Below are 11,827 nucleotides of genomic sequence, written 5' to 3' on the forward strand. Positions count from 1 at the left end.
TCGCGTCCAAATGAGTGTGAAGGGAACAAAGAGGGGGAAAAAAGTCAGCCCAAGTTTCCCTAAAGCTACCTCGCGAGCACCCGCGTCGCGAACAAGGGCCTTTGTGCATACTAATTGCACCATTTGTGCGCAAAAGTTCCGACGCGAAGTGTGAAGTCTCGGCCGAAGGAAACACGAGACAACTCAAGTGCCCCGGTTTCTGTGCCCTGCTCCTCCTCCACCGCCGCCTCCTCTTCTTTCTCCTTCCTCCCGCCGAGCCCGCAGTTGCAGCTTGTTTGCACTGGGGCTTATCCGGAGCGGAAATTCCTTTCCGTTTTTGTGAATGACAAACTCATTAACAATTCATCAACACAACCTGTTCCAGCCGGCCCGTCCCCACGGCAACAGCCCCTTCCGCAGCGCGCTCATTGGCTGGCCTGGAGAATGTATCCATTGAGGTGCTTGCTGTTTGTATCCATTGAGGAGCTGCCTCGCGCTGGGGGTGTGCGAGGGTAGAGTCCTGGGGACAGTGAGCAAATCGACTCTTGGATAATCCGCTGGGGAAAGACGCTCCGGTAGATTTGAGGTACAGCCTCAGAGGGAGGGATTAGCAGCCGTTTGACTCCCCCCCCTTCCCTTTTCTGCTTTCGTAGCGCGGAGTCCGAATTAATTGGATTTCATTCACCGGGGAGGAACAAAACTGGGCAGCTTCATTCAGAGGTTCACTGACACCGAGCGCCAGCAGCTGCGGCTGGGTGCAGAGCGAACCGCCGGCTTGACTTCTGAATCGCCGTCTCCGACCACTAACCTCGGTCTGGAAAAGACGAAGCGAGATTAAAATCCGCTCCAAGAGCGGCGGCTTCGCGCGGCGCGCTCGGCCTATGCCTGCCCCCAGGGGCAACTGCTAGGCACCCCGCCTTCTCCTGCAGCTCGACCCCCATGATAGATACGCTCAGACCCGCGCCCTTCGCGTCGGAAATGGCGATCAGCAAGACGGTGGCGTGGCTCAACGAGCAGCTGGAGCTGGGCAACGAGCGGCTGCTGCTGATGGACTGCCGGCCGCAGGAACTGTACGAGTCGTCGCACATCGAGTCGGCCATCAACGTGGCCATCCCGGGCATCATGCTGCGGCGCTTGCAGAAGGGCAACCTGTCGGTGCGCGCGCTCTTCACGCGCAGCGAGGACCGGGACCGCTTCACCCGCCGTTGCGGCACCGACACGGTGGTGCTTTACGACGAGAGCAGCAGCGACTGGAACGAGAACACGGGCGGCGAGTCGGTGCTCGGGCTCCTTCTCAAGAAACTCAAGGACGAGGGCTGCCGGGCGTTCTACCTGGAAGGTACGCGCCCCGGGCGCACGGGGTATGGGGCAGGACTCGGGGCTACAGGCTGCGGGCCGGGGTACCAAGCGAGGAGTCGGGAGCCGTGCGGGGATCTGAGACCCGCAACTCCGCTTGCTTCCCACTTTTCCTTTTTTATTACATTTTTGAAGTTAAGATTTGCGGGATTGGGTCTGGGGCGAGTTGAGATGGTAGAAATGTTGCCATTTTGCGCATTTCCGGATTCGAAAGAGTGAGGGTTCCCAGGGGAGGCGGCCCGGTTCGAGCCATTTCCGAGGGCACACATGTCAAGTGTGTTTTCTAGTATCTGGGCCTACGCGTGAGGGGGTTCCAAGGGCGCTTGCGGTGTTTCCTGCCCCCGGCTGCGGTTCTCACGAGCTGTGAAAACTACTACTGCATCTCGGGTTACGCGGCTCCTTCTTCTCGTCCTGGCAGGTGGCTTCAGTAAGTTCCAAGCCGAGTTCGCTCTGCACTGCGAGACCAATCTGGACGGCTCGTGTAGCAGCAGTTCGCCGCCGTTGCCGGTGCTGGGGCTCGGGGGCCTGCGGATTAGCTCCGACTCCTCCTCGGACATTGAATCTGACCTCGATCGAGACCCCAATAGTGCCACGGACTCGGATGGCAGCCCACTGTCCAACAGCCAGCCCTCCTTCCCCGTGGAGATACTGCCTTTCCTCTACTTGGGCTGTGCCAAGGACTCCACCAACTTGGATGTGTTGGAGGAGTTTGGCATCAAGTACATTCTGAATGTCACCCCCAATTTGCCCAATCTCTTTGAGAACGCAGGAGAGTTTAAATACAAGCAAATCCCCATCTCGGATCACTGGAGCCAGAACTTGTCCCAGTTTTTTCCTGAGGCCATTTCTTTCATAGGTGAGATGAATTTATAATTGGGGCTCTGACTTAAAATGCCAAAACTCCCCCAGTCGTGCCTAGGGGAAGCTGTTGGCCCTTATTGCTGCTTGATTGTCTGGCTGCAGCTCTGTGAGGTTCTGGGGCGGGGGGGGGGGGGTCTTAGTCCTGGTTGATCTTTTTACTAAGCAGAAGGAACATAATGCCATTTGATAGGAGTGCAGCCCTCAGGTGTATTTCAAGTGTTCCTTCCTTTTCTTGAATCTTCTAATTCAGTCTTTTGAAAAGGGGACTTTTCATAGAAATGGGACAGCAGATTCTTCTGTCTTGCCTCCCCTCCCTCGCTAAGTCAAAGCTTTGGGGGAAGGGTTACATTAAAGTACTCGCTGCAGGCTGAGGTTCTAACGGTGCTGTATAATTTAAGAAGACATGGGAGTTAACTTTAGGACATCCAGTTAGCAGTTGGAAATGAATGCTGAGTTCCCCAGTCCAGTGATACTACGATACACTGGTGACAGCGAGACAGAGTGGGTAACCTGACCCTGGCAGGAAGAGCCGTGGGCCGCAAGCCTGGGAGAAGTGAATCTCTAGGCATTGTAGTGCATTTCCTATTACAAAGGAACTCATTTTCAGGCCTTGTCTACATCCTGTTCCTCCTAATGGGCTGTCCCCTGTGACTTCCCTCTCTCTTTTCAAAGGCTGAATACCTCTATTGTTAGCTACACAACAGTTGGAGAATAATTTAATAGACCCTTGCAGTCTGCTCGCCTGTATGAAAGGCATGCACCACCATATTGCAGGGTTTCTGGTATTCACGTGCTGAGGCCAAGAATGCACACATTAAGGAGGCATTTTTTTTTGGCAGAAACTTAATACAAAAGCTCCCTTTTCAGAAAATATTTAAAATATGTAATTGTGTCCAGTGTACATGTTTTATCTCAGTGGTGTATTTTCTGTTTGCCTGCAGGGCTTAACTGGCTTACACACAATTCTTTTTAAATTTCGTTTTTAGACTAGATCATTCAAGAGGGTGGGGTGGGGTGTGGAGGTTGGTTTTTTTTTTTTTTCCTTTCAGTCTCCCTGAATTTTCACCTGTGTTCCTTCTGTGTTCTCAGATGAAGCCCGGGGCAAAAACTGTGGTGTGTTGGTACATTGCCTAGCTGGCATCAGCCGCTCCGTCACCGTGACTGTGGCTTACCTGATGCAGAAGCTCAACCTGTCCATGAATGATGCCTATGACATTGTCAAGATGAAGAAATCCAACATCTCCCCTAACTTCAACTTCATGGGCCAGCTGCTGGACTTTGAGCGGACACTAGGCCTTAGCAGTCCCTGTGACAACCGGGTGCCAGCGCAGCAACTCTATTTTACCACCCCCTCCAACCAGAATGTCTACCAGGTGGACTCACTGCAATCCACGTGAAACACCCTGGGCCCTTTGTTGCTGAGATGCGTGTTTCTTCAGCAGTTTCTCCAGCAGCCGGGCTGCCTCCTTTGTGTGTGGCCCCAGGTGTCCAGATGACACCAGATGTCCGCATCAGACGAGGTTACCGAGTGTGGAATTGGTTATTGCAAAGGGAAAGGTTTGCTCCGTTCTCTTTGGATGAACAGGACCCACTGTATTGGTACAGGCAGTGGGTCTGCTCCACGCCCATGTGTACACACTACCCATGCAGGGACTGGAATGCGAGGACGTCCAGGTACATAGGGTAGGACCAAATGGTGTAGGGTTGGAGCATGTATTCTTTAAGACCTCGTCTGGCTGTTTCCTTTTGCATCTGGACCCAAATCTATATTGTCTTCAGTGAAGACTGACTCAACTTTGCATATAGAGGAGCCAAAGAGATTCAGCTCTGTGTTTGTGGTATATAAGTTGGGGGGGAAGGGGAGGAGTATTCAGATACTCCATTTGATTCTTGTAAATATTTGATCTTAAATCAGTTGACGGTGTTTGGATCGTGTTAAACACATTATTTTAATTGATGGGTTTAAGACATCATCCAAAGGGAGAAAGAGCAGTGTGCCACTTCTTAGAACAACAACAAAATAAAATGGAAGATTTTGCTCTTTTCTAATCCAAAGGGTCTATTTGTAGCATGCTTGACTTTACCCAACCAATTCTGATGACATTTTAGTGGACAGTTACCATGAAGACTTTGTTATGGTGCAGTCTTCAGTCTTTCTCATATATCATTCTTGTGATTTTTTTTTTTTTTGGTCTTAATATAGTTGACTATGCCTTACCTTTGTAAATATTTTGGCTTGTGTTGTCTCAAAGGGGATATCTTCGAAAGACACCAAAATCATGGGCTTTTTTTTTCCTGTTTTTAAAGAGCGTCAGCTGTGCTAAACAGTATATTACCTCTGTACAAAATTCTTCAGGGAGTGACACCTCAAATGCAATACTTCGGGCTGATTTCCTTTTTAGAAAAGTAAGAACTGGAAGTGTGTGAGCATGGGTACCCATTTGGTAGGTGAAATGCGAATGATTGTGAAGAAGGGAGAGTTCGGTTGCTCCATTATGTTCATGATATAAAGTGTTGAGCTGGAATTTATTATAAGAATGTAAAATCTTAAATTATTAATAAATAACTATTTTGGCTATCGAATGTGCATTTTTGGAGGAAAAATTTTAAAGCTCCCCTTGATCATACCTGCATGTGAGATAAGCCATTTGGGAATAGTTTCAACTGGGGATTGAGCTTGACTTGTAGGAATTGCAGGGGAAAGTTTTTTAAGTTTCAGTGATTCTTAGCACATTTTCCCGGAATAGTTTATGAAATTCATTCTTGGCTCCAAATATAGATGACATCATAGAAGAAACAGAGTATCATGTTCACAGGCAGTACTCATTTGGGTTTATTTAAGAGGATTTTAATGCCCCTGAAAAATGGAGCCACAGAGCATACCTTGCAGAGTTATGGGATCTGGCTGTCCACAGGGTGTTCATACAATGTATGACAATAATTAGGTGTCATCCCTATACTGACCTTTCCAACACCTCAGGATCCTTGCACAGTGTAAGGAAGTAGACTCATCCTTTTTGAAATCTGTTACTGTCTGGCAGTTCACCTGCCAAGGTATCCAAGTGTTGGAATACCAGTGGCCCCTTTGCCCTTCCCATGCGTTTGGCCAGGCATAGCTGAGCTTCTCACTGAGACTGGATGTGGCTTTAGAATTTTCCAGTGTCCCATGGGTTGGACTGCTGTTCCTGTTGTGGAGTGCCTTAGTGTGGGCCAGAAACACCTTTGGAACCTACGTGTAGATGTATTTTGAAAAGTTTGTTTCAAGCTACAGGCTCACTACCCTGCTGTTGGCCTTGGGATCTTCCCTTCTTGAAGCAAAAAGTGTACAAATCCCAGGAGGCAAATGAATGGACCAGAACATCCTTACATTTTGGGCTGAATGCAGGATTACAGTCCCTTTATCTGAACCGAGGAGAGATGAACTTTTCACCTGTACAACACAAGATGTACACTCAGACACGTGAGTGATGTAATGTACGTTTGGGGAGAAGGTGCATGAAACCATTGAGTATGATTGTCTTTTTTTTTTTTAAGCAATTAAATATAAAAGCCCACAGAAAAATAGTGCAGAAAAATACCAACTTGGTCTCCTATCTGGGTGTCCCAAGTCAGTAGGAATAGAGAAAGGAGAAGTGGATTGCCGTTCAACTTGGCTCTGTGCTAATCCAGTTCTGAACCATTTCCGCTCCTGGCATTCCCTAACCCGCCTGTTCAAAGTAGGGATTTCCAAGTAGCGTTAGCAATTTCCTGTCCAGCTGCAGCTCAAGTCGCTGGGTGCCTCTCCCCTCCCTTTCTTTTCTCCGCTTTCTTTTCTCTTTCTTTTTTCTTTCTTCTTTTTTTTTTTTTTTCGAGTATGAGATGTGGATAATTTTAGTGCATTTCCTCTTTGTGGATTGTCATCTCTTTCCTCCTAGAACCTGCATGCGTTTGAGTTCCTACTGCTGAGTTCCAGCCGACAGCTGGCCTCCCCAGCACTTCCTCTCGTTCCACTGTGGGTTGTTGTTTGTCAGTCCACTTCTGAAATTAATAATGTTTTCTGGCCGAGTGCCACAAGCCATTACCACAAAGGGGAAGTAACACACATGAATAGCAGGAAGCCATGCAGGGTCACAGTGTGAGCTGAACCTGTGCAGGGAGCATAAAGGAGCCTGGCCCATTCAGTGAGTGGCTCACAGCGATTTGGAGGAGAGAGGGAGTCGTGGTTAGGCAGCTCAAGCTGTGACCACACACATACAAAAAAAGGTCCCAATAAATTGGGAGCGAGTAGTCTTTGTCACAGGTCTCCAAAGAGGAGAGAGAGCAAGAAGAGTTTAGGGCCCCCATAAAGTTGGCATGTTTGGGATTCTGCCCCCGCATCCCCTGTGAATTGTTTCCCAAGGCTGCTGACCAGAGGGGTGCCTGTGGTCCTCCATCTCTACAAAAGCACTCATATTCCCTGGGTGGTTTTTATGGTTCGCAGAGGCCAGAGATTCAAAGAGCTATTTCCCCGCCTGCTTCTGCTTCTCCTGCTTCTGCACAAGGTGGAAAGTTGTGACTGACAGCCCGGGTTGGGGTGCAGGGAGGAAACCACCCTGCCCAGCGCCTCCCGTTACTCCTGGCAGTCCCGGGGCTCCTGTGAGGTCTTTGTGCTGGCTGGAGCCCTGGAAGGCGATCATTTTGCATCTTGGAGTTGGGCTGCTTCCTGAATGGAGCCCAGCGCGGTTACTAGGGCAACCTTCAGCCCCAGTTTAGCTGCCAGGCTTCCCTCCTCACCTGCTGTCCCCATTAGTGGCTCCCCCTCTCTCTCCAGCTCTGGGAAAGCTACCTTTCCTGGCCTCAAGCAGGGGCCTGCGGGGGGCTAGTGGCAGGGGGGTTCTCTGCAGGTTCTGTGGGAGCTGCAAAAGACTGACAGAATGCACTGGTTAAAAGCGTGAGCTGGAATGAGAAAGGATTGTCTGGGGGTGGGGGGACGGACACAGACTTCAAAGGAATGAAAATGGAGATTTGCCCTGACCTGACAATTAAGGGACTTGAACTCTTAACTCCTGCTCTCTTGCTAATGAGTTGGGGAGCCCTGAGCGTGGCACCCTGCTTCCAATGTTTTCTTTCTTCTTCTTGGTAAAATGAAAGAATCTACCTCTCGTTCTAAGATTCTTTTATAATTCTAACCTTCTGCTCACAAACTGGCGATACTTCATGAATGATAAAATGAGGTGCAGAGTGGGTGAAAGAAGACTTGTACTGGCTTTCAAGTACAGTTTTAGCTCATTTAGTTCTTCATTTATTTCCCAGAGGAAAAACTAAGGCAGAGAGAGGTCAGTCATGCCCAAAGCCACCCCTAAGGGATGCCTAACACTCGCCACTCATTAAAGGGGTGTGTGTGTGTGTGTGTGTGTGTGTGTGTGTGTGTATCGACTGCATGTTACCAGACTGAGTTTGTAGATTTAGCGCTTCCTGCTCTGTCATCAATACTTGCTTCACTTTATAAAGTCCCGTGATGCTGGCTAGGGAGTCAAATTCCCATTTCCCAGCGAGGAAGTGAAGGAAGCAGAGGGTAAATGACCTGACAAATGGAAGTCTGATTTCAATAGAGAGACCGACCAGTCATAGAAGCAAGCCCTCCCTTCACAGAGAAGTTGCCCTTGAGGCCTAAGTTACAAAACTGACTTTCCTCAGGAGCCCTATGGAGGCTAGTGGCTGTTGATTCTGGCCTTGACCTTATCCATATTGCCCTTTCAGGATTACACAAGGAAACCTGCAATAAAGAGGTTCACTTTCTCACTCTGATACCCCAATGCCCAGAGGAAATCTGGGCGAGGGGCATGGGTCAAGGAGCAAGAGAGGGGAGAGGGCACGGAGTGTGGTGCAGGTCTACGGAATGAGAGGTCACGGAGCACAAACAGACAAACAACGGGGTTGGAGGTGGGGAGCACATAGGAAGGGCAGGTCACAGGGTGGGCTAACTGGTGCTGAGGAAATAGCCTTGGAAACCCACTTTGTAATAAGCGTGCCTCCAAAACCCTCAGTCTGTATGCAGATCCTCCTAACAGCCGGACTCATGTTGCGAAAGGGCCTGCAAAACATTCAAATCCCCGGACTTGCTGTTTTCTCACCGCTCACTTAGCAAGTGGCTCTCAACCAGTCTGTTTTGATGAACGAATCTCCACACTTCTTTCAAATCCAAAATTGATTTCTTAGGGGTGCGGAGCAAAGTTCAAACAATGCACAAATATTTATCCAGAACTGGCTGTGTGTTGTCCAGGTTCAGGGAAGCAAGGTAAATTTAAAAGGTAATCAAAGAGCCCTTGGAGGTTGAAGGCTACTTTGTGTTTCTAGATGTGACAGCTTAGTCTTTCTCTAGCACCCATGTTGGAGGGACCCTCCAGGATCCAGAAGGGAAAATCACCCATCTGCTGGTTCTCTTCTAAGTGGATGCAACAGAACAAAGTCAGGAACATCTGAGTCTCCCAAATGGGTGTCAGGGCCCAAGCACCTGGGGCACTTTCTATTGTCTTCCCAGGCACTTTAGCAAGAAACTGGATCAGAAGAAGAATATATGGAACTCAAAGCACTGCTCAGGAATAGAATGCCAACATTTCAGAGCCTAGCTTAATCCACTGTGCTGTAAGGCGGGGACCCTGGCCTCATTCTTAAATATTGTTTTCTGCTTCAACTAACATTTTAGATCTGAATTTTATTTTTAAGTAGGAAAGGACCACTGCCTTCCCTATCTTGTCACTTACAGAACAAAGGAAATGTGCTTATCCATCACTCATTTTTTAAATTAATTTATTTTTTTATAGGAAGGGCAGATATACAGAGTGGAGGAGAGACAGAAAGGATGATCTTCCGTCTGATGGTTCCTTCCCCAAGTGACCTCAATGGATGAAGCCGAACCAATCAGAAGCCAGGAGCCAGGAACTTCCTCTAGGTCTCCTACACAGGTACAGGGTCCCAAGGCCTTGGATTGCCCTCGACTGCTCTCCCAGGCCACAAGCAGGGAGCTGGATGGGAAGTAGGGCCACCAGGATTAGAACTGGTGCCCATATGAGATCCCAGCACGTTCAAGGCGAGGACTTTAGCCACTATGCTATCGCACCAGCATTACTCATTTTTAGTTAGGAATGTTTTGAACCACCATACATCAGACACACACACAGGGAAAGCAAGAAAATACCATACATTGCTTCATAATGACAACCTGAAGAACACAAAGCAAGTCTGAAAAAAATTTGCTCACTGGCCTGGGTTTCCTTCTTTCCTAACTTTGGAGAAAATCTAATTATTTATTACATTAAGTAGTTTTCATTAGGCTCAGTTTAATTCTAGTTGCAACAGCTAACAGGAGAAGGAGGAAAGAAGAAAGCGAAGGGAAGAGGGAGGCTCTGCGGGAACGACTGTGGCAAGAATGGCCCTTTATTGCTCCATCACCAGCCACCTGCAAATGAGTGGCTTCAAACAACAGCCATTTCTTTTGTTCCTAAGCCTTCCTTTGGGCTGGGCCCAGCAGGGATGGCTGGCTTATGAATCCTGCAGTTGCTCTGCAGAGCAGGGGCCTCATCGCTAGGATGCCCCACTCACATAAAAGTCCTCGCGAGGATTTTAATTTTTCTCCATGCAGCCTGAATTTCCTCAGAGCATGGTGGTTGAGTCTCCTGTTGTATTGACCTGTCACCCTTCGGGTGGAAGCTGATTGAGGACTGTGAGACAAAACAATGAGCTTTCATTGTTTGGGAGGATCAAAAACTGTTTAGCATGATAACTTTCATGGTCCCGTCTTTCTTGACCAACTGCTGTAATTATTCTTTTTTTAAAAAGTACATATATGTCTACGGCCATACCACCCTGAACGCGCCCGATCTCGTCTAAAAAGTACATATATATATATATATATATACTTATATATATATATCTTATATATACTTATATATATATATCTTATATATACTTATATATATATATCTTATATATATATACTTATATATATATATATCTTATATATATATATAAGATCTTCCATCCACTGGCTCACTCCCCAATTGGCTGCAATGGTTGGAGCTGAGTTGATCCAAAGCCAGGAGCCAGGAGTTTTTTTCTGGTCTCCCACATGAGTAAGGAGTAAGGGTACTAAGGCTTTGAGATATCCTCTACTACTTTCCCAGTCCATTAACAGGGAGCTGGACAGGAAGTAGAGTCGCTGGACATGAACTGGCACCGGTTTAGGATATTGGTATTTGCAGGTGGAGGATTAGCCAGTTATGCCATCACACTGGCCCCTGTAATCATTCTTTTAATTTTGCTCTTTTTACTCTGTTTCTAATGCTAACACACAGTAATGCCATCAGATTTTCTTCTTTTTTTAACAATGAACCTTAGAACAAAAGATGCAACACTTTTTTTTTTTACAGCAGGATACTTTTACATTTGCAAGAGAAAAGAAAAGGTGTTATTTGAGTTTGATTGGCCAATGTTATAAAGTGTAACAAAGGTTTATTTTCATATTTTATCAAATTCCACTATGGTAGGTCATCATATGTTAATGGTATTTTCCCCAGTTTTGACTATTATGGGAAATACCGCTAGAACAATATCCACATATACACCTGTTCCCTCTGTATGGAGAATAGCACAATGGGGACTATAGATCCTCCATTTCAGATAGTAATGGTTTGTTTAAGAAGGAACTGTCTCTGTTTATATTCTCACCAGTAGTATTTGAATTTCACCTAGTTCTGTATTTTTGTCAGCCCTTGGTATTTTCAGACTTGATAGTTTTTGCCTACCTGGTGGATGATCTTAATTTTCATTTTTCTGGTTCCTAATATAGTTGGGTTCTTTTCTTACGTTCATTAGCCATGGGTTATTTTATTTTGTGAAGTGCTTGTTCAAGTCTCTTAAGAAGTTTTTTTGTTGAGTTACTTCTGCTTTTCCCATTGATATAGAGAGTGCCTTGTTATTGTGACTACTGGCTTTTATTGATTGTATACATTGAAAATATCAGTGCAATTCCTTTCAAACTTTGATTTTCTGATCTTCCTCAGGAAGGTTGAATCTGTAAAACAGATGGAGAAACAGTCAAAGAGATTGAGTTAAAGAAATGGCTACTTTCTCTATGGCTCAGTTGGGCTGGGCTGGAAGCACCTTGGAGTATATTAATCATGAACCAAGATTGGAGGAGGGGATAGTTTTTCATAGATAAGTGGGAATGCTGCAGGAGTCAGTTTTAGGTGATTAATTAGGCCCAAGATTTGACGGAAGTAATTGTTTGTAACGCATGGGAAGAACATATTTTGGGTTTCAAAATAGAGATTTAAAACTCAGGGTGTCTGGGGATATGGGAAATGAAATGTAAAGAGAAGTTGCAAAGTGTAGAAATAACTGTGGTTTTGTCTGCCCAGCCTCCCTTCCCATTTACAACTACTTGCAGAATTAGGGAAGATCACATCGAGAAGTGTACAAAACAGAGAATGAAAACTAAACATGAGCAAAACTTACAAGGGTTTATTCTCATCTGTAAATGTCCAAGAGGTAAGAGAATCTGGCCTGGCAGAACAATTTCCTAGGATCGCTTGGGGCTGAGGTTCATTCTGTCTTTGATCTTCTGGGTCATAACATAGTGACTCCAGTTAGGGTCATATTCACATTCCAGTTA

The 11,827-nt window shown here is 46.6% G+C and overlaps 2 protein-coding genes across 3 annotated transcripts in view; both read left to right on the plus strand.

Annotated features, from left to right (window-relative positions):
• The window catches only part of POC1B (POC1 centriolar protein B), a 160,071-nt gene extending 159,313 nt beyond the window's left edge, over nt 1-758 (plus strand). Inside the window, exon 9 of the mRNA XM_040981017.1 lies at nt 633-758. Within this exon, the coding sequence (XP_040836951.1) occupies nt 633-758 (126 nt within the window). The remainder of the gene's footprint in view (nt 1-632) is intronic.
• On the plus strand, nt 453-4,774 carry DUSP6 (dual specificity phosphatase 6). 2 transcript variants are annotated; one of them, XM_040981038.1, is made up of 3 exons: nt 453-1,318; nt 1,754-2,191; nt 3,286-4,774. In XM_040981038.1, exons 1-3 carry the CDS (start codon nt 919-921, stop codon nt 3,591-3,593), a joined length of 1,146 nt encoding a protein of 381 aa, XP_040836972.1. In that variant the 5' UTR covers nt 453-918; the 3' UTR covers nt 3,594-4,774. The 2 variants fall into 2 exon arrangements, with proteins under 2 accessions (XP_040836972.1, XP_040836980.1); XM_040981046.1 differs by lacking the exon at nt 1,754-2,191 and having other exon boundaries at nt 903-1,318.
• The last annotated feature ends 7,053 nt before the right edge of the window (nt 4,775-11,827 follow it).

The sequence above is a fragment of the Ochotona curzoniae genome, unplaced genomic scaffold, assembly GCF_017591425.1.
Source record: "Ochotona curzoniae isolate NIBS_2020 unplaced genomic scaffold, NIBS_Ocur_1.0 contig_1014, whole genome shotgun sequence".
NCBI classification, from domain to species: domain Eukaryota; kingdom Metazoa; phylum Chordata; class Mammalia; order Lagomorpha; family Ochotonidae; genus Ochotona; species Ochotona curzoniae.

Coding starts and splice junctions, on each gene's coding strand:
- DUSP6 (XM_040981038.1), top strand. CDS start 919: ATGATAGATACGCTCAGACCCGCGCCCTTCGCGTCGGAAATGGCGATC. Junction 1,319..1,753: donor CCGGGCGTTCTACCTGGAAG/GTACGCGCCCCG, acceptor TCGTCCTGGCAG/GTGGCTTCAGTAAGTTCCAA. Junction 2,192..3,285: donor TGAGGCCATTTCTTTCATAG/GTGAGATGAATT, acceptor CTGTGTTCTCAG/ATGAAGCCCGGGGCAAAAAC.